Genomic DNA, 25,018 nt, shown 5'->3' on the forward strand with positions numbered 1-25,018 from the left:
ATACATACAGCCGGTGCTGCAATTTTGGCACTCACAGCTAGCATTCAACAATTCTAGCACTGCCCAACCACATATTCATTTACAGCTGAGTAGACTGGAATAAGCGGAGTAAAGTACATGTATCTTGCTCAAGAATACAACACAGTGCTGTGACTGACTCTAACCCGCAACTCTTCAGTCACGAGCCTGGCGTCGTTAACCACTAGACCACCGTGCCTCCAAAAACAGTTAAGATCGATCAATCGCTGTGCATGGAAGTTCAAATACAGAATAGAGATACGCTACCAGGATTGGTCTCAGGGTCTGCCTCCAGTCATCTTGTACACAAGCCCCTCACTCAGACTAAAAACCTGATACAAGCATCTGTCCATATTTCACCCCAAAAGTAGCCATTGAACTTTTCCAAATTAATGTCTGGGAAAGTCCAGTTTAAATATGTACATTGTAGGGTTGAATGCGTTAATTTCTCAACAACACAATCATTTATACATTTTAAAGATATCTACATTATTTAAATTTAAATCGTACAAATCCCTAATACCGGAATTGTTGATAATGAGTATTTCAAGGGAGTTAAACTTCTACGCTGCAGTCAAATGTGAAAACTAACTGATTTTTACATACAAATATTATTGGTAACAAATTGTCTATTTTCCTGATAATTTAATTTCAGTTATATGGAACCAAATCTCTCAAAACCTTGTGTTGTAGGGTTGTCCATACATGAGGTACATACCAGGACACATACAGGCCAGGAACCAAACATGTACACGTGTGATGTGGGATTGACTCGACCTCAAGTCCACATACAGACACATGTAGATGAGGAGCCAAACATGTACATGTGTGATGTTGGTGATGGGGAGATGAGTGATTCCTCGGAACTAAATGTTCCCACAGGAACGAATACTACAGAAACACAGTACAAGTGCAACGTCGGTTGTGAGGACTTTGAAGAGGCACATAATCTACAGACACACCTGAAAGTACATACAGCGGAACAGCCTTTCCATTGTAATGTTTGCGGTAAGACTTTAGCTGATGCATCTGACCTTCAGACACATCTAAATGAACACACACAGGACAGTGTGATGTGTGTAGTAAGGAGTTCAATCAGAAAGGTAGCCTATATACACACCTCAAGACACATACAAGAGTGAAACCGTACAAGTGTGAAATATGTGCAAAAGAGTTTATTTTGAAACATCACTTACAACGACACACGAGGACACACACCGGGGAACTACCATATAAATGTGGTGTGTGTGGACAGGGGTTTCACGACACGACAAACTTACAGAATCACTTGAGAAAACATACAGGAGAACGGCCATTCAAATGTGATGTTTGTGGCGACTTGTTTGGTAATATAGGAAGTCTTCAAAAACACCTGAAGAGACACACGGGGATGACGCCATGCAAGTGTGTTGTCTGTGGAGCCTGGTTTAGTGTGACGCGTAGCCTACTATCTGAAACAGGTGAAAAACCCAACAGGTGTGAAGTGTGTGCAAAGGGATCAAAACAAGAAACAAGCATCAAACAGAAATCAACCAAGTGTGATGTCTGTGGTAAAAAGTTCGGGTGTTCATCTCATCTGGTGAGACACGCCAGGATACATACGGGCGAAAAGCCATGCAAGTGTGATATCTGTGGTAAGGCATTTAATCAAAACTCCATCCTACTGGGCCATCTCAGGACACATACAGATAAAAGTAAAAGGGAAAAAGCTCACAGGTGCGAAGAGTGTGGCAAGTGCTACAGTTCCTCTTCAAACCTGCGGATGCACATTATGTCGCATTCGGACGAGAAACCATACAAATGTAACGTTTGCGGAAAAGGATTCATGTGTTCATATCGTCTCAATAGACATCTGATCATACATACAGGGGAGAAGCCATACAAGTGTGATGTGTGTGGTAAAGGGTTTAGTCAGGCAAGTAACCTCCAAATACACATGACGACTCATTCAGGGGAGAAGCCTTGCAAGTGTGATATCTGTGGTGAAGGATTCAGTCGAACAAAGTACCTACAAGTACACATCAAGTCTCACACGGGAGAGAACCCATGCGTGTGTGACTTCTGTGGTAAAGTTTTTAATCATAAAGGCAACCTACAGTCTCATATCAGGACACATACAGGGGAGACAAGACAATACAAATGTTACGTGTGTGGTAAGGGAGTTAATCAGTACGCTAGCCTTCAGGTACACCTCAGGACGCACACCGGTGAGAAACCATATACATGTGACATCTGTGGTAGAGGATTTAGTGTAGGATCTAGCCTGCGAACACACATCAGGATACATACAGGGGAGAAGCCATATCAATGTGACATCTGTGATAGGGGGTTCACTCAGAGTTCTAGCCTTAAGATACACCTTAAGGTTCATAAACAGGAGAATTCAAAGACAACCTCAGACTCTGAGTCATCTATCCCAATCGGCTAGAGAGTCATCTCTGAGTGTCAAGATCACGCACCTATGCAAGATTGACATGGTGCCATTTTATCCAGAACGTCCAAATTGAAAGAATAAACGAAAAGCTTTAGGCTTAGTATTTGAATTGTTCTGTAGCTAGAGAAGACGGCTATGGTGTTTGTTTAGATGAATTTTTCTGTAGCTAGAGAAGACGGCTGTGGTGTTTGTTTAGATGAATTGTGCTGTAGCTAGAGAAGAAGGCTATGGTGTTTGTTTAGTTGAATTGTTCTGTAGATAGTGAAGACGGCTATGGTGTTTGTTTAGATGAATTGATCTGTAGCTAGAGAAGACAGCTATGGTGTTTGTTTAGATGTATTGTTCTGTAGCTAGGGAAGACGGTTATGGTGTTTGTTTAGATGAATTGATCTGTAGCTAGAGAAGACAGCTATGGTGTTTGTTTAGATGAATTGGTCTGTAGCTAGAGAAGACGGCTATGGTGTTTGTTTAGTTGAATTGTTCTGTAGCTAGGGAAGACGGTTATGGTGTTTGTTTAGATGAATTTTTCTGTAGCTAGAGAAGACGGCTGTGGTGTTTGTTTAGATGAATTGTTCTGTAGCGAGGGAAGACGGCTATGGTGTTTGTTTAGTTGAATTGTTCTGTAGATAGTGAAGACGGCTATGGTGTTTGTTTAGAGGAATTGTTCTGTAGCTATAGGGAAGACGGCTATGGTGTTTGTTTAGAGGAATTGTTCTGTAGCTATAGGGAAGGCGGCTATGGTGTTTGTTTAGATGGATTGTTCTGTAGCTAGGGAAGACGGTTATGGTGTTTGTTTAGATGAATTTTTCTGTAGCTAGAGAAGACGGCTGTGGTGTTTGTTTAGATGAATTGTTCTGTATCTATGGAAGAAGGCTATGGTGTTTGTTTAGTTGAATTGTTCTGTAGCTAGGGAAGAAGGCTATGGTGTTTGTTTAGATGAATTTTTCTGTAGCTAGAGAAGACGGCTGTGGTGTTTGTTTAGATGAATTGTTCGATAAAGAGTTTAGTCACTCCTCTCAGCTAGAGGTACACACCAGGCCAAATTGAAAGAATAAACGAAAAGCTTTAGGCTTAGTATTTGAATTGTTCTGTAGCTAGAGAAGAAAGCTATGGTGTTTGTTTAGATGAATTTTTCTGTAGCTAGAGAAGACGGCTATGGTGTTCGTTTAGATGAATTGTTCTGTAGCGAGGGAAGACGGCTATGGTGTTTGTTTAGTTGAATTGTTCTGTAGCTAGGGAAGAAGGCTATGGTGTTTGTTTAGTTGAATTGTTCTGTAGCTAGGGAAGAAGGCTATGGTGTTTGTTTAGATGAATTGTTCTGTAGCTAGAGAAGAAGGCTATGGTGTTTGTTTAGATGAATTGTTCTGTAGCTATGGAAGAAGGCTATGGTGTTTGTTTAGTTGAATTGTTCTGTAGCTAGGGAAGACGGCTATGGTGTTTGTTTAGATGAATTGTTATGATCCACATTTACTTTTAAAAGTTCAGTTAGTTCTGTTGTGTATAGACCAGTGAGGCCTGTTATGTATTTTAGATGAATTGTTCTGTAGCTATGGAAGACGGCTATGGTGTTTGTTTAGATGAATTGTTATGATCCACATTTACTTTTAAAAGTTCAGTTAGGTCTGTTGTGTATAGACCAGTGAGGCCTGTTGTGTATAGACCAGTGAGGCCTGTTGTGTATAGACCAGTGAGGTCTGTTGTGTATAGACCAGTGAGGTCTGTTGTGTATAGACCAGTGAGGTCTGTTGTGTATAGACCAGTTAGGTCTGTTGTGTATAGACCAGTTAGGTCTGTTGTGTATAGACCAGTGAGGTCTGTTGTGTATAGACCAGTGAGGTCTGTTGTGTATAGACCAGTGAGGTCTGTTGTGTATAGACCAGTTAGGTCTGTTGTTTATAGACCAGTTAGGTCTGTTGTTTATAGACCAGTTAGGTTTGTTGTGTATAGACCAGTGAGGTCTGTTGTTTATAGACCAGTGAGGCCTGTTGTGTATAGATCAGTGAGGTCTGTTATGTATAGACCAGTTAGGTCTGTTGTGTATAGACCTGTGAGGTCTGTTGTGTATAGACCAGTGAGGTCTTTTGTGTATAGACCAGTTAGGGCTGTTGTTTATAGACCAGTTAGGTTTGTTGTGTATAGACCAGTTAGGTCTGTTGTGTATAGACCTGTGAGGTCTGTTGTGTATAGACCAGTGAGGTATGTTGTGTATAGACCAGTGAGGCCTGTTGTTTATAGACCAGTTAGGTCTGTTGTCTATAGACCAGTTAGGTTTGTTGTGTATAGACCAGTGAGGGCTGTTGTTTATAGACCAGTGAGGCCTGTTGTGTATAGACCAGTGAGGTCTGTTGTGAAAAGACCAGTGAGGTCTGTTGTGTATAGACCAGTGAGGGCTGTTGTTTATAGACCAGTGAGGCCTGTTGTGTATAGATCAGTGAGGTCTGTTATGTATAGACCAGTTAGGTCTGTTGTGTATAGACCTGTGAGGTCTGTTGTGTATAGACCAGTGAGGTATGTTGTGTATAGACCAGTGAGGCCTGTTGTGTATAGACAAGTTAGGCCGGTTGTGTATAGACAAGTTAGGCCTGTTGTGTGTAGACAAGTTAGGCCTGTTGTGTATAGACAAGGTAGGCCTGGTGGGTATAGACAAGTTAGGACTGTTGTGTATAGACCAGTTAGGGCTGTTGTGTATAGACCAGTGAGTCTTGTTGTGTATAGCCAAGTTAGGCCTGTTGTGTATAGACCCGTGAGGCCTGTTGTGTATAGACAAGTTAGGCCTGTTGTGTATAGACCAGTGAGGTCTGTTGTTTATAGACCAGTTAGGTCTGTTGTGTATAGACCAATGAGGTCTGTTGTTTATAGACCAGTTAAGTCTGTTGTGTATAGACCAGTGAGGCCTGTTGTTTATAGACCAGTTAGGTCTGTTGTCTATAGACCAGTTAGGTTTGTTGTGTATAGACCAGTTAGGTCTGTTGTGTATAGACCAATGAGGTCTGTTGTTTATAGACCAGTTAAGTCTGTTGTGTATAGACCAGTGAGGCCTGTTTTGTATAGACCAGTTAGGTCTGTTGTGTATAGACCAATGAGGTCTGTTGTTTATAGACCAGTTAAGTCTGTTGTGTATAGACCAGTGAGGCCTGTTGTGTATAGACCAGGGAGGCCTGGTGTGTATAGACCAGTTAGGTATGTTGTGTATAGACCAGTGAGGCCTGTTGTTTATAGACCAGTTAGGTCTGTTGTTTATAGACCAGTGAGGCCTGTTGTGTATAGACAAGTTAGGCCTGTTGTGTATAGACAAGTAAGGTCTGTTGTGTATAGACAAGTTAGGTCTGTTGTGTATAGACCAGTTAGGTCTGTAGTGTATAGACCAGTTAGGTCTGTTATGTATAGACCAGTGAGGCCTGTTGTGTATAGACCAGTTAGGCCTGTTGTGTATAGACCAGTGAGGCCTGTTGTGTATAGACCAGTGAGGCCTGTTTTGTATAGACAAGTTAGGCCTGTTGTGTATAGACAAGTTAGGCCTGTTGTGTATAGACCAGTTAGGTCTGTAGTGTATATACCAGTTAGGTATGTTATGTATAGACCAGTGAGGCCAGTTGTGTATAGACAAGTTAGGCCTGTTATGTATAGACCAGTGAGGCCTGTTGTGTATAGACCAGTGAGGCCTGTTGTGTATAGACCAGTGAGACCTGTTGTGTATAGACCAGTTAGGTCTGTTGTGTATAGACCAATGAGGTCTGTTGTTTATAGACCAGTTAAGTCTGTTGTGTATAGACCAGTGAGGCCTGTTGTTTATAGCCCAGTTAGGTCTGTTGTGTATAGACCAATTAGGTCTGTAGTGTATAGACCAGGGAGGTCTGTTGTGCATAGACCAGTTAGATCTGTTGTGTATAGACCAATGAGGTCTGTTGTTTATAGACCAGTTAAGTCTGTTGTGTATAGACCAGTGAGGCCGGTTGCTTATAGACCAGTTAGGTCTGTTGTGTATAGTCCAATGAGGTCTGTTGTTTATAGACCAGTTAAGTCTTGAGGCCTGTTGTGTATAGACCAGTGATACCTGTTGTGTATAGACCAGTTAGGGCTGTTGTGTATAGACCAGTTAGATCTGTTGTGTATAGACCAATGAGGTCTGTTGTTTATAGACCAGTTAAGTCTGTTGTGTATAGACCAGTGAGGCCTGTTTTGTATAGACAAGTTAGGCCTGTTGTGTATAGACCCGTGAGGCCTGTTATGTATTGAACAGTTAGGTCTGTTGTGTATAGACCAGTGAGGTCTGTTGTGCATATACCAATTAGGTCTGTAGTGTATAGACCAGTGAGGACTGTTGTGCATAGACCAGTTAGGTCTGTAGTGTATAGACCAGTTAGGGCTGTTATGTATAGACCAGATAGGGCTGTTATGTATAGACCAGTTAGGCCTGCTGTGTATAGACCAGTGAGGCCTGATGTATAGACCAGTTAGGTCTGTTATGTATAGACAAGTTAGGTCTGTTGTGTATGGACCAGTTAGGTCTGTTGTGCATAGACCAGTTAGGTAGTTAGGTATGTTATGTATAGACCAGTGAGGTCTGTTGTGCATAGCCCAATTAGGTCTGTAGTGTATAGACCAGAGTGAGGTCTGTTGTGCATAGACCAGTTAGGCCTGTTGTGTATAGACAAGTGAGGCCTGTTGTGTATAGACCAGTGAGGACTGTTATGTATTGACCAGTTAGGTCTGTTGTGTATAGACAAGTTAGGGCTGTTGTGTATAGACCAGTTAGATCTGTTGTGTATAGACCAATGAGGTCTGTTGTTTATAGACCAGTTAAGTCTTGAGGCCTGTTGTGTATAGACCAGTGATACCTGTTGTGTATAGACCAGTTAGGGCTGTTGTGTATAGACCCGTTAGGCCTATAGACAAGTTAGGCCTGTTGTGTATAAACAAGTTAGGCCTGTTGTGTATAGACAAGTTAGGACTGTTGTGTATAGACAAGTTAGGCCTGTTGTGTATAAACAAGTTAGGCCTGTTGTGTATAGACAAGTTAGGTCTGTTGTGTATAGGTCTGTTATGTATAGACCAGTGAGGTCTGTTGTGCATAGACCAATTAGGTCTGTAGTGTATAGACCAGTGAGGTCTGTTGTGCATAGACCAGTTAGGTCTGTTGTGTATAGACCCGTTAGGCCTGTTATGTATAGACCAGTTAGGCCTGTTGTGTATAGACCAGTGAGGCCTGTTTTGTATAGACAAGTTAGGCCTGTTGTGTATAGACCAGTGAGGCCTGTTGTGTATAGACCAGTTAGGTCTGTTGTGTATAGACCAGTGAGGTTTGTTGTTTATAGACCAGTTAGGTCTGTTGTATATAGACCAGTTAGGTCTGTTGTGTATAGACCAGTGAGGCCTGTTGTGTATAGTCCAGTGAGGCCTGTTGTGTATAGACCAGTGAGGCCTGTTGTGTATAGAGCAGTGAGGTCTGTTGTGTATAGAGCAGTTAGGTCTGTTGTGTATAGACCAGTTAGGTCTGTTATATATAGACCAGTTAGGTATGTTGTTTATAGACCAGTGAGGTCTGTTGTTTATAAACCAGTGAGGCCTGTTGTGTATAGACCAGTGAGACCTGTTATGTATAGACCAGTTAGGTCTGTTATGTATAGAACAGTGAGGTCTGTTGTGCATAGACCAGTTAGGTCTGTTGTGTATAGTCCAGTGAGGCCTGTTGTGTATAGACTAGTTAGGCCTGTTGTGTATAGACAAGTTAGGCCTGCTGTGTATAGACAAGTTAGGTCTGTTATGTATAGACAAGTTAGGCCTGTTGTGTATAGACCAGGGAGGCCTGTTGTGTATAGAGCAGTGAGGGCTGTTGTGTATAGAGCAGTTAGGGCTGTTGTGTATAGACCAGTTAGGGCTGTTATGTATAGACCAGTGAGGTCTGTTGTGTATAGAGCAGGTAGGTCTGTTGTGTATAGACCAGTTGGGTCTGTTATGTATAGGCCAGTTAGGTCTGTTGTGTATAGAACAGTTAGGTCTGTAGTGTATAGACCAGTTAGTGCTGTTATGTATAGACCAGTTAGGGCTGTTATGTATAGACCAGTGAGGTCTGTTGGGTATAGACCAGTTAGGGCTGTTGTGTATAGGCCAGTTAGGTCTGTTGTGTATAGACCAGTGAGGTCTGTTGTGTATAGACCAGTTAGGTCTGTTGTGTATAGGCCAGTTAGGTCTGTTGTGTATAGACCAGTTAGGTCTGTTGTTAATAGACCAGTGAGGTCTGTTGTTTATAAACCAGTGATGCCTGTTGTGTATAGACCAGTTAGGTCTGTTATGTATAGACCAGTTAGGGCTGTTGTGTATAGGCCAGTTAGGTCTGTTGTGTATAGACCAGGTAGGTCTGTTGTGTATAGACCAGTGAGGGCTGTTGTGTATAGACCAGTTAGGTCTGTTGTGTATAGACCAGTGAGGTCTGTTGTGTATAGACCAGGTTGGTCTGTTGTGTATAGACCAGTGAGGCCTGTTGTGTATAGACCAGTGAGGCCTGTTGTGTATAGACCAGTTAGGTCTGTTATGTATAGACCAGTTAGGTCTGTTGTGTATAGACCAGTGAGGCTTGTTATTTATAGACCAGTGAGACCTGTTGTGTATAGACCAGTGAGGCCTGTTGTGTATAGACCAGTTAGGCCTGTTGTTTATAGACCAGTTAGGTCTGTTGTGTATAGACCAGTGAGGCCTGTTGTTTATAGACCAGTGATGCCTTGCATCAGAATCTATGTTCTTGTCTTTGTAGCTTGTTTGCAGACGTTTGCTGAAGTTAATGACATTGACCTAGTTTGAAAGTCACTTTTGTTTCAGAGAGGAAGTTGCCCCCTCCCTTCTAGTTGGAAGCATTATCAGCTGGTGGGGCTAAGGGGCAGGGCTGAAAAAGGCAATAGAGCAATATTGCTAGAAGTGTCTTCTTTGGAACTAAAAAATATATAGTTTGAAGCATTATCAGGTTGTGCGAATTTTACAAGTTGAAGGCGGACAGGGCTGAGGGATGGGGGGAAATGATGGAAGATTCCTACGTAACCTATAGAGACAAATACACATAATCTTCCAGGATGGCTCGACTTATAACATACAGCTTTTAAGATCCCCACCCCATAACCATATAAATATATAATTGTCTCAATATCCAATCATGATATATGTATTAGGGTCTGACAAAACACCTAGGGACTTAGTTCCTGCACCATAACTTTGAAACAGTTGAGACTCCCACCCCATAACCGTATATATGCAATTGCTGAGTATCGGAGATGAACAAAATCATGCCTCCAGAACAGGCCTCTGGGTCTGCTCCCACCCTGAGGGACTTAGTCCCTGGCTCATAACATTTGAGATTCCCACCTTATTAAAATATACACAAAATTATTGCTGAGCATGAGGATTTAGATATACACAAAACTGCAAGGGTTTGCCCAAGGGACTGGCCCTATATATCCATTTCGCCATGCTACAACTTTCATTGAGAATATTTTGCCATGATTGCTTAAATATGCAGGTGAGCTACAGGTATACAGGCCCTCTGGGCCTCTTGTTGTCATGATACACAATGATGTCTGGTAGAGAGATGTTACATAAACATTAACAGACATACATAAAGAGATGTTACATAAACATTAACAGACATACATACAAATGTATAACGATGAAGAGAAAATAAAAATTTGATTTTTCATACGTGTTTTTTAACCATTACTTTTTAGCGAAATGTTTCATATTTTAGGTTTGCGTGGAATATAAAACCATGAATATCTTTCATCCAAGCAAAGTGTGCAATAATTTTTGGTATTTTTATCTTGTCATTTGTGAAAAATGGTCAATTTGGATAGCAAGTAGTTATAACATGCATGTCGAGGAAAATAGTGTTTTAAACACTGAAGAATTCCTTGTTCACGTATTGTTATAAGCTTTCAAAGGACTACGTGATCGATTTAAAACAATTTTAATTTCTAGTCTACAAAATTCACCTGTTTGTACACTAGGGCTGCAACGATATATTGTATCGTATTGTATTATGATACTTTCTTGTGTATCGTATCAAATTGTTTTGTTTGTCTGTGTCACGATATGCTAACAGTACTTAAATCATTAATTAATTTTTAGCTCACCTGGCACCTCGTCCGTCTGGCATCCGGTGTCAATATTTTACTTTAAACAACTTCTTTTCAATAACCAAAAGGCCTAGGGTGATGATATTTGGCCAGTATCATGTTGGGATGAAGGGCTACCAAGTTTGATCAAATGAATGACCTTGACCCACTTTCAAGGTCACATGGGTCAAATGTCTTAAAATCTTCAAACAACTTCTTCTCAATAACCAAAAGACCCAGGGTACTGATATTGGGCCTGTAGCATGCTGGGATGCAGGGCTACCAAGTTTGTTCAAATGAATGACCTTGACATACATTCAAGGTCACAGGGGTCAAATATGTTACAAACCTTAAAACGACTTCTTAATAAGCAAATGGGTTGGAAGACTATAAACTCTGTTCAACCTTATGTCCCTGTTCGACATTCAAGGTCACAGGCGTCAAATGTTAAAATCTTTTAATAGGCTCTTATGAATCAAATACTGATATTCTGCATGTAGCTGTATTTTAGTCCACTTTTAAGATAACAAGTGTGAGATTAATACCAGGTGAGCGATGCAGGGCCATTGGGCCTCTTGTTATAAAACTCTTAAAAACTCAATAAGTGCCTGCACTCAATCACTATGAAGTTGACCTATTGTAAGCATCGTAGCGTGATACGTATCATATCGTGAGGTATGTGTATCATGATACCTATTGTATCATATCATGATAAGTATCGTATCGTGATATGTATCGTATCGTGGGGTATGTGTATCATGATACCTTTTGTATCATATTATGATATGTATCGTATCGTGATATGTATCGTATCGTGGGGTATGTGTATGGTGATACGTATTGTACTGTGAGGTTTGTGTATCCTATCGTCAGATATGTGTATCTTGATATGTATTGTATTGTGATGTATGTGTATCGTGACATGTATTGTATCTTGAGGTTTGTGTATTGTGATTTGTATTGTGATTTGTATCGTATCATGAGATATGTGTATTGTGATATGTATCGTATCGTGTGGTATGTGTATTGTGATTTGTATCGTATCGTGAGGGATGTGTAGTGTGATATGTATCCTATCGTGAGGTATGTGGTATGTGTATTGTGATATGTATCCTATCTTGAGGTATGTGTATTGTGATATGTATCGTATCATGTGGTATGTGTATTGTGACATGTATCCTATCGTGAGGTATGTGTATTGTTAAATGTATCGTATCGTGTGGTATGTGTATTGTGACATGTATCATATCGTGAGGTATGTGTAGTGTTATATGTATCCTATCGTGAGGTATGTGTATTGTTAAATGTATCGTATCGTGTGGTATGTGTATTGTGATATGTATCCTATCGTGAGGTATGTGTATTGTGATATGTATCGTATCATGTGGTATGTGTATCGTGACATGTATCCTATCGTGAGGTATGTGTATTGTGAAATGTATCGTATCGTGTGGTATGTGTATCGTGACATGTATCATATCGTGAGGTATGTTTATTGTGATTTGTATCGTATCGTGAGGTATGTGTAGTGTGATATGTATCCTATCGTGAGGTATGTGTATTGTAATTTGTATCGTATCGTGTGGTATGTGTAACGTGACATGTATCATATCGTGAGGTATGTGTATCGTGATATGTATCGTATCGTGTGGTATGTGTATCTTGACATGTATCATATCGTGAGGTATGTGTATCGTGATATGTATCCTATCGTGAGTTATGTGTAACGTGACATGTATCATATCGTGAGGTATGTGTATTGTGATATGTATCGTATCGTGAAGTATGTGTATTGTGATATGTATCCTATCGTGAAGTATGTGTATTGTGATATGTATCGTATCGTGAGTTATGTGTATTGTGATTTGTAGCGTATCGTGGGGTATGTGTATCGTGACATGTATCATATCGTGAGGTATGTGTATTGTGATATGTATCGTATGGTGAGGGATGTGTATTGTGATTTGTATCGTATCGTGAGGTATGCGTATTGTGATTTGTATCGTATCGTGAGGTATGTGTATCGTGATATGTATCGTATCGTGAGGGATGTGTATTGTGATATGTATCCTATCGTGAAGTATGTGTATTGTGATATGTATCGTATCGGGAGTTATGTGTATTGTGATTTGTATCGTATCGTGAGGTATGTGTATCGTGATATGTATCGTATCGTGTGGTATGTGTATCTTGACATGTATCATATCGTGAGGTATGTGTATCGTGATATGTATCCTATCGTGAGTTATGTGTAACGTGACATGTATCATATCGTGAGGTATGTGTATTGTGATATGTATCGTATGGTGAGATATGTGTATTGTGATTTGTATCGTATCGTGAAGTATGTGTATTGTGATATGTATCCTATCGTGAGTTATGTGTATTGTGATATGTATCCATGTATCATATCGTGAGGTATGTGTATCGTGATATGTATCCTATCGTGAGGTATGTGTAACGTGACATGTATCATATCGTGAGGTATGTGTATTGTGATATGTATCGTATCGGGAGTTATGTGTATTGTGATTTGTATCGTATCGTGAGGTATGTGTATTGTGATTTGTATCGTATCGTGAAGTATGTGTATTAAGATTTGTATCGTATCGTGAGGTATGTGTATCGTGATATGTATCGTATCGTGAGATATGTGTATCGTGACATGTATCATATCGTGAAGTATGTGTATTGTGATATGTATCCTATCGTGAGTTATGTGTATTGTGATTTGTATCGTATCGTGAGGTATGTGTATTGTGATATGTATCCTATCGTGAAGTATGTGTATCGTGATATGTATCGTATCGTGAGATATGTGTATCGTGACATGTATCATATCGTGAGGTATGTGTATTGTTATATGTATCGTATCGTGAAGTATGTGTATTGTGATATGTATCGTATCGTGGGGTATGTGTATTGTGATTTGTATCGTATCGTGTGGTATGTGTATTGTGACATGGATCGTATCGTGAAGGATGTGTATTGTGATATGTATCCTATCGTGAAGTATGATTTGTATCGTATCGTGTGGTATGTGTATTGTGACATGTATCATATCGTGAGGTATGTGTATTGCGATATGTATCGTATCGTGAAGTATGTGTATTGTGATATGTATAGTATCGTGAGGTATGTGTATTGTGATTTGTATCGTATGGTGAGGTATGTGTATTGTGATATGTATCGGATCGTGAGGTATGTGTATTGTGATATGTATCGTATCATGTGGTATGTGTATCGTGACATGTATCCTATCGTGAGGTATGTGTATTGTGAAATGTATCGTATCGTGTGGTATGTGTATCGTGACATGTATCATATCGTGAGGTATGTGTAGTGTGATATGTATCCTATCGTGAGGTATGTGTATTGCGATTTGTATCGTATCGTGTGGTATGTGTATTGTGACATGTATAATATCGTGAGGTATGTGTATTGTGATATGTATCCTATCGTGAAGTATGTGTATCGTGATATGTATCGTATCGTGAGGTATGTGTATTGTGATTTGTATCGTATCGTGTGGTATGTGTATTGTGACATGTATCGTATCGTGAAGTATGTGTATTGTGATATGTATCCTATCGTGAAGTATGTGTATTGTGATATGTATCCTATCGTGAGTTATGTGTATTGTGATATGTATCGTATCGTGAAGTATGTGTATTGTGATATGTATCCTATCGTGAGGTATGTGTATTGTGATATGTATCCTATCGTGAGGTATGTGTATCGTGACATGTATCGTATCGTGAGATATGTGTATCGTGACATGTATCGTATCGTGAGTTATGTGTATTGTGATATGTATCGTATCGTGAGGTATGTGTATCGTGACATGTATCGTATCGTGAGATATGTGTATTGTGACATGTATCGTATCGTGAGGTATGTGTATTGTGACATGTATCGTATCGTGAGGTATGTGTATTGTGACATGTATCGTATCGTGAGATATGTGTATTGTGACATGTATCGTATCGTGAGGTATGTGTATTGTGACATGTATCGTATCGTGAGGTATGTGTATTGTGACATGTATCGTATCGTGAGATATGTGTATTGTGACATGTATCGTATCGTGAGATATGTGTATTGTGACATGTATCGTATCGTGAGGTATTTGTATTGTGATTTGTATCGTATCGTGAGATATGTGTATCATGACATGTATCGTATCGTGAGATATGTGTATTGTGATATGTATCCTATCGTGAGGTATGTGTATCGTGACATGTATCGTATCGTGAGATATGTGTATTGTGATATGTATCGTATCGTGAGGTATGTGTATCGTGACATGTATCGTATCGTGAGATATGTGTATTGTGACATGTATCGTATCGTGAGGTATGTGTATTGTGATATGTATCGTATCGTGAGGTATGTGTATCGTGACATGTATCGTATCGTGAGATATGTGTATTGTGATATGTATCGTATCGTGAGGTATGTGTATCGTGACATGTATCGTATCGTGAGATATGTGTATTGTGACATGTATCGTATCGTGAGGTATGTGTATTGTGACATGTATCGTATCGTGAGATATGTGTATTGTGACATGTATCGTATCGGGAGATATGTGTATTGTGACATGTATCGTATCGTGAGGTATGTGTATTGTGATATGTATCGTATCGTGAGATATGTGTATCATGACATGTATCGTATCGTGAGATATGTGTATTGTGATATGTATCCTATCGTGAGATATGTGTATCGTGATATGTATCGTATCGTGAGGTATGTGTATCGTGATATGTATCGTATCGTTAGATATGTGTATTGTGATTTGTATCGTATCATGAGGTATGTGTATTGTGATATGTATCGTATCGTGAGATATGTGTATCGTGATATGTATCGTATCGTGAGGTATGTGTATCGTGATATGTATCGTATCGTTAGATATGTGTATTGTGATTTGTATCGTATCATGAGGTATGTGTATTGTGATATGTATCGTATCGTGAGATATGTGTATCGTGATATGTATCGTATCGTGAGGTATGTGTATCGTGATATGTATCGTATCGTTAGATATGTGTATTGTGATTTGTATCGTATCATGAGGTATGTGTATTGTGATATGTATCGTATCGTGAGATATGTGTATCGTGATATGTATCGTATCGTGAGGTATGTGTATCGTGATATGTATCGTATCGTTAGATATGTGTATTGTGATTTGTATCGTATCATGAGGTATGTGTATTGTGATATGTATCGTATCGTGAGGTATGTGTATCGTGACATCTATCGTATCGTCAGGTATGTGTATCGTGATACGTATTGTATCGTGAGGTATGTGTATCGTAATACGTATCATGAGGTATGTGTGTAGTTGCAGTCCTATTGTACACACATACCTGATTTGGCTGGTACATTGAACACACTTACCTGGTTTGGCTGGTACGTTGTACACACATACCTGGTTTGGCTGGTACATTGTACACACATACCTGGTTTGGCTGGTACATTGTACACACATACCTGGTTTGGCTGGTACATTGTACACACATACCTGGTTTGGCTGGTACATTGTACACACATACCTGGTTTGGCTGGTACATTGTACACACATACCTGGTTTGGCTGGTACATTGTACACACATACCTGATTTGGCTGGTACATTGTACACACATACCTGGTTTGGCTGGTACATTGTACACACATACCTGGTTTGGCTGGTACATTGTACACACATACCTGGTTTGGCTGGTACATTGTACACACATACCTGGTTTGGCTGGTACATTGTACACACATACCTGGTTTGGCTGGTACATTGTACACACATACCTGGTTTGGCTGGTACATTGTACACACATACCTGGTTTGGCTGGTACATTGTACACACATACCTGGTTTGGCTGGTACATTGTACACACATACCTGGTTTAGCTGGTACATTGTACACACATACCTGGTTTGGCTGGTACATTGTCCACACATATCTGGTTTGGCTGGTACATTGTACACACATACCTGGTTTGGTTGGTACATTGTACACACTTACCTGGTTTGGCTGGTACATTTTACACACATACCTGGTTTGGCTGGTACATTGTCCACACATACCTGGTTTGGCTGGTACATTGAACACACTTACCTGGTTTGACTGGTACACCATAGGAGTACGGGTAGCTAACAAGATGCATTTCTATTTCAACAGAAAATCAGACAAATTCGGATTTTCCCCTTATTTGGTGCCCAGCATTACCGATGAGCCTCCTAGAAGGAAAACACAGGCGTATAATGCAGTGTTATTCATCCTTGGTATCCTTCACTGTATCGTCTGCCAAATTTTAGGTGTGCAATCATGTGGATGTATCTTATGTGTATTTCTTCTGTTTGTTGTACACGTAGAAAAGATATTCTCCCAACCTTAACAGGTGTGTCTCCCGTTTTAACCGGGAAAGATCAGCTTGTCACCCTTAGGGGGAGATAGCCTTGTGCCCATTAGCATGTGTTTAATTGTGACGTCATTAAAATGTGTCACCGGTAATTATGACGTCATCACAAATGAATGACGATATTCATATCCCACATGTGTTTTTGTTTACAAACATGGTAGACTACTGTCGGTGGAGTTGTGACTGAAATAATAGGAAGGGAGATAAATAATCATCCCCTACCTTGAGGGTCTAGAGTTTGGGGGGTCGCGGGTTCAAACCATGGTCTGGCGGCGCATTTTTCCTCTCCAGTTACAAGAGCGTGCAGCATTATATGGAGGATTTACTACATAAGTAAGAGAGTGCCAGCTAGTACTCTATTATCTATAGCACTTTATAGCAGGGCCTCAATGTGCATTACAGCAGGGCCTCAGTGAGCATTACAGCAGGGCCTCAGTGGGCATTACAGCAGGGCCTCAGTGGGCATAACAGCAGGACCTCAGTGAGCATTACAGCAGGGCCTCAGTGGGCATTACAGCAGGACCTCAGTGGACATTACAGCAGGGAATCAGCGAGCATTACAGCAGGGCCTCAGTGTGCATTACAGCAGGGCCTCAGTGGGCATAACAGCTGGACCTCAGTGAGCATTACAGCAGGGCCTCAGGGGGCATAACAGCAGGACCTCAGTGAGCATTACAACAGGGCCTCAGTGGGCATTACAGCAGGTCCTCAGTGGGCATAACAGCAGGACCTCAGTGAGCATTACAGCAGGGCCTCAGGGGGCATAACAGCAGGACCTCAGTGAGCATTACAGCAAGGCCTCAGTGGGCATGACAGCAGGGTGTCAGCGGGCTTTATAGCTGCAGGTCCTCAGTGGGCATTACAGCAGGACCCCAGTGGGCATTACAGCAGTACCTCAGTGGGCATTGCAGCAGGACCTCAGTGGGCATTACAACAGGACCTCAGTGGGCATTACAGCAGTGCCTCAGTGGGCATTACAGCAGGACCCCAGTGGGCATTACAGCAGTACCTCAGTGGGCATTGCAGCAGGACCTCAGTGGGCATTACAAAAGGACCTCAGTCGGCATTAAAGCAGGAACTCAGTAAGCATTACAGCAGGTCATCAGTGGACATTACAGCAGGACATCAGTGGGCATTACAGCAGGGCCTCAGTGGGCATTACAGCAGGACCTCAGTGGGCATTACAATAGGACCTCAGTCGGCATTACAGCAGGAACTCAGTAAGCATTACAGCAGGGCATCAGTGGACATTACAGCAGGACATCAGTGGACATTACAGCAGGGCATCAGCGAGCATTACAGCAGGGCCTCAGTGGACATTACAGTAGGACCTCAGTGGACATTACAGCAGGGCATCAGCGAGCATTACAGCAGGGCCTCAGTGGACATTACAGTAGGACCTCAGTGGACATTACAGCAGGGCATCAGCGAGCATTACAGCAGGGCCTCAGTGGGCATTACAGCAGGACCTCAGCGAGCATTACAGCAGGGCCTCAGTGGGCATTACAGCAGGATCTCAGTGGGCATTATAGCAGGACCACAGTGGGCTTTACATCAGGGCAGTAACAATGACGCAATTTAATCCAAAGATGACTTATAAAAAAAAGGATTGCAGGTATCCCAAATTTGAAAAACACAAAACAAAAATTAGACAACGTTCTAATTAGCAATAAATTGTTGATTTTTCACGTTTCAATTAAAAGTTTATTTCACATTTATCAATCGTGTCTCAGATTTTTAATAAAACACTTTCCATAAACTTTCGGTGGTATGAGACTTGTCAAACATCTATGTTGCATTTCGTTTCAATATTTTTAAGTTCACCTGCCAAAAATGAGCTGAAACTGTACTGTAGTGTAAGAGGTCTGTCAATAATTTCTAAAGATTTCAAGGGCACCCAGGCCAAATGTGTTAAAAAAATGGATCAGTTTCTTTTGAGTGATCTATTTGAATTTCATGAATGACCAATGTCTATGGTCATGATATCTGTCCGGTTTCATACTGCTATCAAGTTTGTCCAAATTATTAATTTTCAAAATCACAGAAGTCAGTTATATTAAAACATGAAACAACTCCTTTGTATAACCAAGGTCACGACATGGTATTTGGCCTGTGGCATCCTTGGGTGAAGGGCTATCCACTTAATTAAAATGAAATATATATCACCTGATTATTGGTGTATAACTGTAGAGACCTATTCTCTGTAGACTAACAGGAATGTAAGCCATTATCTCGAAACTGTAATATCTCTTATAGAAAACTTGGCGGGAATGAAACTGAAAAAAAAAAGGATGAACTGATGCCGTTGAAAATGTTTGATATACTCAAACAGGCTACATTTAGACCAACCTGACGATATATGCAGCAAATGTCCAAAACACAAGAAATTCTAAACAAATGGCAAAATCCTCAAAAGAAGAACTTGGATAGTGCGAAATCGTGCACTAGAACCGGGTGGCCTTCGTTAGTAAAATGGGGTTACAGGATATCCCCACAGAATCAGCACGGATATCCCGACAGGATCAGCACAGATATCCTGACAGGATCAGCATGGAAATCCTGACAGGATCAGCACGGATATCCCCACAGAATCAGCACGGATATCCCGACAGGATCAGCACAGATATCCCGACAGGATCAGCAGGGATATCCAGATAGGATCAGCACAGATATCCCGACAGGATCAGCACGGATATCCGGATAGGATCAGCACAGATATCCCGACAGGATCAGCACAGATATCCCGACAGGATCAGCACGGATATTCCGACAGGATCAGCACAGATATCCCCACAGAATCAGCACAGATATCCCCACAGGATCAGCGCAATGTCCCATGCTTACAGCAAGTGTCTTCCTGACACAGATGCTTCACTCCTTTAATTTAGACAAAGACCTAAACATCATCAGGCTACCCCAACAATGTAAGGGAACTTGTGTAGGGTTTTTAGCATACCTGGCCCGAAGGGCCAAGTGAGCTTATGGCATGGTGCGGCGTCTGACGTCCGTGCGGCGTTCGTCCGGCCTCACCTTTTTACTTAAAACAACTTCTTCTCAGTAACCAAAAGGCCTAGTGTGATGATATTTGGCCAGAAGCATGCTGGGATGAAGGGCTACCAAATTTGTTTAAATAAATGATCTTCATCCATTTTCAAGGTCACGGGGGTCAAATATGTTAAAATCTTGAAACAACTTTTTCTGAATAACCAAAAGGCTTAGGGTGATGATATTTGGCCAGTAAGATGCTGGAATGAAGGGCTACCAAGTTTGTTCAAATAAATGAACTTGACTTATATTCAAGGTCACAGGGGTCAAATATGTTGAAAACCTTTAAACAACTTCTTCTGAATATCCAAGAGGCCTAGGGTGATGATATTTGGCCAGTAAGATGCTGGAATGAAGGGCTACCAAGTTTGTTCAAATAAATGACCTTCATCCAGTTTCAATGTCATAGGGGTCAAATATGTTTAAAACCTTTAAACAACTTCTGAATAACCAAGAGACCTAGGGTGATGATATTTGGCCAGTAACATGCTGGAATGAAGGGCTACCAAGTTTGTTCAAATATATGACCTTGACTTATATCAAGGTCACAGGGGTCAAATATGTTGGCATGAAGGGCTACCAAGTTTGTTAAAACGTTAAGGTCAAAGGTCAAAGCATAAGTCACAGAGACCGATTTCTTGAAATCTGCACTCTGGCATCTCAAAAGGTGTTCTTGAATACCATATCTGGTTACTCTTCTTACTCTGTTTAACAGTATAGAATAGTTGCTTAGGACAAACTTTTCCAAATGTTGAGGTCAAAGGTCAAACCATAGGTCAAAGGTCAAACCATAGGTCACATTGACCAACTTTTTGTACTTCTCACTTTGCCATCCTAAGATGTAGTGGCATACCGATTCAGGAACTCCATGTCAAATAATGTAGGACAAAGTTTGTAAGGGTTCAAAGGTCAAACCATAGGTCAGAGTGACCTACTTTTTGGGAGAGATATGCTTTCAACAAAGTTTCCAAAGTTTGAGGCAAAGGCCATAGGTCAGAGTGACCTACGTTTTGTACTCTGCCATCCCAAAAAGACTTGCATACCCCCAACTTGGTTATTCAATATGAAATATGTAGGTATGCCCCAGAAAAACTCTTCTGTTAAACTGTACATGTTAACCCCCACCCCCTCTGAAACGACAGGGGAATTTTTACAATGTATCATACAGCTGTTTTGTCCTTCTACGGACCATCAGTGATGATGTGGGCCAAAAAGCTGGAAACCAAAATTGATCAACCCTAATTTATATTGAAACAGAAGGGGTTTGGGTAAAATCCTTTAATCTAAAAGCGGTTATTCTCTTGGCTAATATTCAGAAGAATTTGTTTCAAGACTTAAAAAAACACATTTGTTTCCTGTGACGTTGAAAGTAGGTTGAGGTTATTCATTTTTTTAAACAAGATGCCCAATGGGCCTGCATCGCTCACCTGATATTAATATCACACTTGTAACCTTAAAAGTGGACTAAAACAAAGCTGCAGACAAAATATCAGTATTCATTTCGCTGACAATCTTTATAGCCCTTCATATAGGGTTATTCAGAAGAAGTCGTTTAAAGATTTTAAACATAAATGTAAGTCAAGATCATTCATCCAAACATGCTACTGAACAGTCTTGGCCAGGAGATGTTGTTTAAAGGTTTAAAACATATTTGACCCCTGTGAAAGTTAAGGTCATTCATTTGAAAAAAAGATTGGTAGCCCTTCATGCCAGCAAGTTACTGGCCAAATATCATCACCCTGGTCATTTTGGTTATTCAGAAGAAGTTGTTTGAAAGTTTTCCAAGATAACTGACCCCATGTCACCTTGTATATAAGTCAAGGTCATTCATTTTAATAAACTCGGTAACCTTAATCCAAGCCATCCTCGATATCCAGGGTAACACTCACTTTCGCTCTCTGCACCCCTGGAATATGTCAAAATTGAAGACTAGGTGTGCAGCACCTTGACGATGAGACGAGAGGACTAGTTTGATCCTTTGATGTACATCAAAAGAATCTCACGGTCAAGTTACGGTAAAAATAGACACGCTTGAATCTCTCCTTTGTAATCTTCAAAAGACAGGTATCAGCCTAGTGATTGGTCTGGTTTTTTTAACTGAGACCAATCAAACAGCTATCTTCGTGCCTTCAATATAGCTATGACATATTCCAGGGGTGCAGAGAGCGAAAGTGAGCGTAACCCCTGGATATCGAGGATGTATCCAAGCATGCTACTGACCGTGTTCTTTTTTTAAATGACTGACCCATATGACCTTGAATATAGGTCAAGGTCATTGATTTGAACAAAGTTGAGCGTAACCCTTTGCCCAAGCATGCATGCTACTGGCCAAATATCAACATTTTGGACCCATTCTGAATAATTTGTTTAAAGTTAGAAGTTGATGACCGACGGACGATGGAAGCTGCATCACAACATACAGCTCACTTGGCCTTTCCGGCTAGGTGAGCTAAAAACTACATAACCCTTCATCCCAGCATGCTACTAGACAATAACACATCCAAGGCCTTTTGATTTATCAGTAGAATTTGTTAGAGAAAAGGTTGACACTGGACAATGGAGCCCAGCATGGACCCTAATCCATGACATAAACTCACTTGCCTTATTGGCAGGCCTAGGTGATCCAACAACACAGAACTATACAAAATGTTACGAAAATTTTATTTGATATGATCGTATGTACGTATATGTCAGCCAGGTAAAAATTAATGTGAAATGGCTGAAATTGAACTTTTTTTTATAAATTATATATACTTACACAGCATCCTTTAAAGAAGTCTGCAGATGACTGTTTACAAAATTGAAATAAATTATTTGAAAGCAGGAATTAAAGATAGCTGCATAATACAACAATATATCATTATGACAAAATAATGACACTATTTCTAAAACAAAATTGATTAACAAATTGCCTATTTAATTGTGAACAATTGCATGGAATCGGTAATAATTGTAACAAGTTCTAATTTTTACGTAACGGTGGCCACTACAGAGGTCCCCAAAATTACCCCCACAGTCGCAAATGGTGCTAAATAAAGTCATTCTACTATTCGTAATAATAATAGAATCCATCCCTGATGTGAGGTAAGGATAAGGTCATTCAAACCCAAGGGATAAAATATTGAGCAGGACACCCGAGGGTATTTTGCTCAATATTTTATCCAGAGGGTTTGAATTACCTTATCCTTATAATTACCTCACATCAGGGATGGATTATATTTCTTACTTATTACCTAAAAACTGTAAAAACTGCTGTTCTTCTAGTAGAGTTGTAAACTGTCCGCACATTTCTTATAAATTTGCATTTGAAGCCCGGATGGCAATTGTTAATGACGTCAATGACCCTGACTGACTCCAAAACGTCATAGAATAACGTCACGAACAGTAGCTGACCCCGAAAGGTTACTGTAATTCCCCTGCCAGCCTCGCGTGTAAGCGATCCAGACACGTGGGTCGAATAGAATTTTCCAGCAGCGCCGGAAATGCGGATATCTCGGTCTAGTATGCAAGAATAACATAATACACATACATACCAAACAAGGAAATCTGTCAATAAATAACCTTTGTCCCAACAGAGGCTGCAGCGGCCATCCAGGTTATACATTAACCCTTTCACCACCGAGACCATAATGGACTCGTCCATATTAATGGATGGTAGTGTCTATTAAAGTTACATAGGGGTGAAAGGGTTAACTAAAACTAAGCTGTTTTGCACATCTTTGTATTCTCACCCATACTAATGCCAAGTTTTATTTTAATCCAACTCACAGTTTCTGGGAATTGAAGAATAGGAAATTTGGGAATCAAAGAATGGGAAAAAAAGGGTAAAATTCTAATGCTTCTTCTATGACAAACAGCACTCCCTTAGGACCTATATTCTGACCGTGCATGTGGCTGTGTATGCCAATACATTTACAAAATTCCAGAGGTTACGCTCTCTTGCGTTCTCTGCACAGTACGCCTGGAACGTGTCATGTAAGAACGAAGACTTCGCACCTTGTGGATGATACAGGTAGATATGTTTGGTCCTTTAACATCGATGTACATCAATCAAATCACACTGCAGCATAACATTAAATAAATTGACAAGCCACTGTGCATGTATAGCGCTTTAAATTCGCGGGGTTAATATTTTGCGGTTTTGTATTCAGTACGTATTCGCGGGGGGTTAAATTTCGCTGTGCACCCGAATCCCATGTGCCATGAAAAGTATTTTGATCGAGTGTCATCATTTAAGGGTTTAACCTCAAATACAGGTAAACCGTTTGAAAACACCGATCTCGAGCGTCGTCATCCGCCAGTGACTTCACTCAAAAGAAAACCAAATGTGTATGTACCTTTGTAGAAGTAAACTATAATCCATTAATCACCTACTGTGTACACATAAATATGTTGTGGCCACTTATATGTAAGTGTTGTTTTTAAATGGACGGGCCAGTTGTCTGGTGATAATCTTATTTTAGTTTATTTAAGCTTGCATTATAACAGCATTGGGTCATAAGTATTTTCAACATAAGGTCCGCAAAAGTGGTTAACATTTTTGACAACTTCGCTGGTGTTCAGAATTAGGATATATAAGTCAAAGCGTGAAAATAGCGAAATTTAAACCCCCGCGAAATATGACCGCTTATAATACAGTATATCAAGTCGGATATTGCTCCTCCGTTATCTTTGAAGTATCCGCCGCCGCCTAGCAATTCACACACACAATGGTCCAGTGTTTTTGTCGGAAACCAATCCAATACTTCTCACTTGCTTTCCATTTTGTCATTACATATTCCAGGAGAGCAGAGAACATTAGAGAGCGTAACCCCCTAGAATTCAAGGGTGACCCCAATTTATACTTATAAACTCGACACTTGTTTGATAATTTCTGATCTCGAGTGCCTACCTTGGACACAATTATTATGGTAATCTATAGGGCAATTTTACAGAAATAACTGTTTGGGAGGCCAGTTTAGAAACAAAATTGACTTTTCCAGGGACCCCCCCCCCC

At 40.5% G+C, this 25,018-nt stretch overlaps 1 protein-coding gene across 1 annotated transcript; it reads left to right on the top strand.

Annotated features, from left to right (window-relative positions):
* Positions 1 to 1,075: 1,075 nt before the first annotated feature.
* On the top strand, positions 1,076 to 3,129 carry LOC110456972 (zinc finger protein 226-like; the record flags this gene model as incomplete). Its single annotated transcript, XM_021508045.1, has 1 exon — positions 1,076 to 3,129. A coding segment is annotated over one exon (1,371 nt), but the record flags the coding sequence as incomplete, so codon positions are not given.
* Positions 3,130 to 25,018: the final 21,889 nt, after the last annotated feature.

Source organism: Mizuhopecten yessoensis, unplaced genomic scaffold (assembly GCF_002113885.1).
Source record: "Mizuhopecten yessoensis strain PY_sf001 unplaced genomic scaffold, ASM211388v2 scaffold8989, whole genome shotgun sequence".
NCBI classification, from domain to species: Eukaryota; Metazoa; Mollusca; class Bivalvia; order Pectinida; family Pectinidae; genus Mizuhopecten; species Mizuhopecten yessoensis.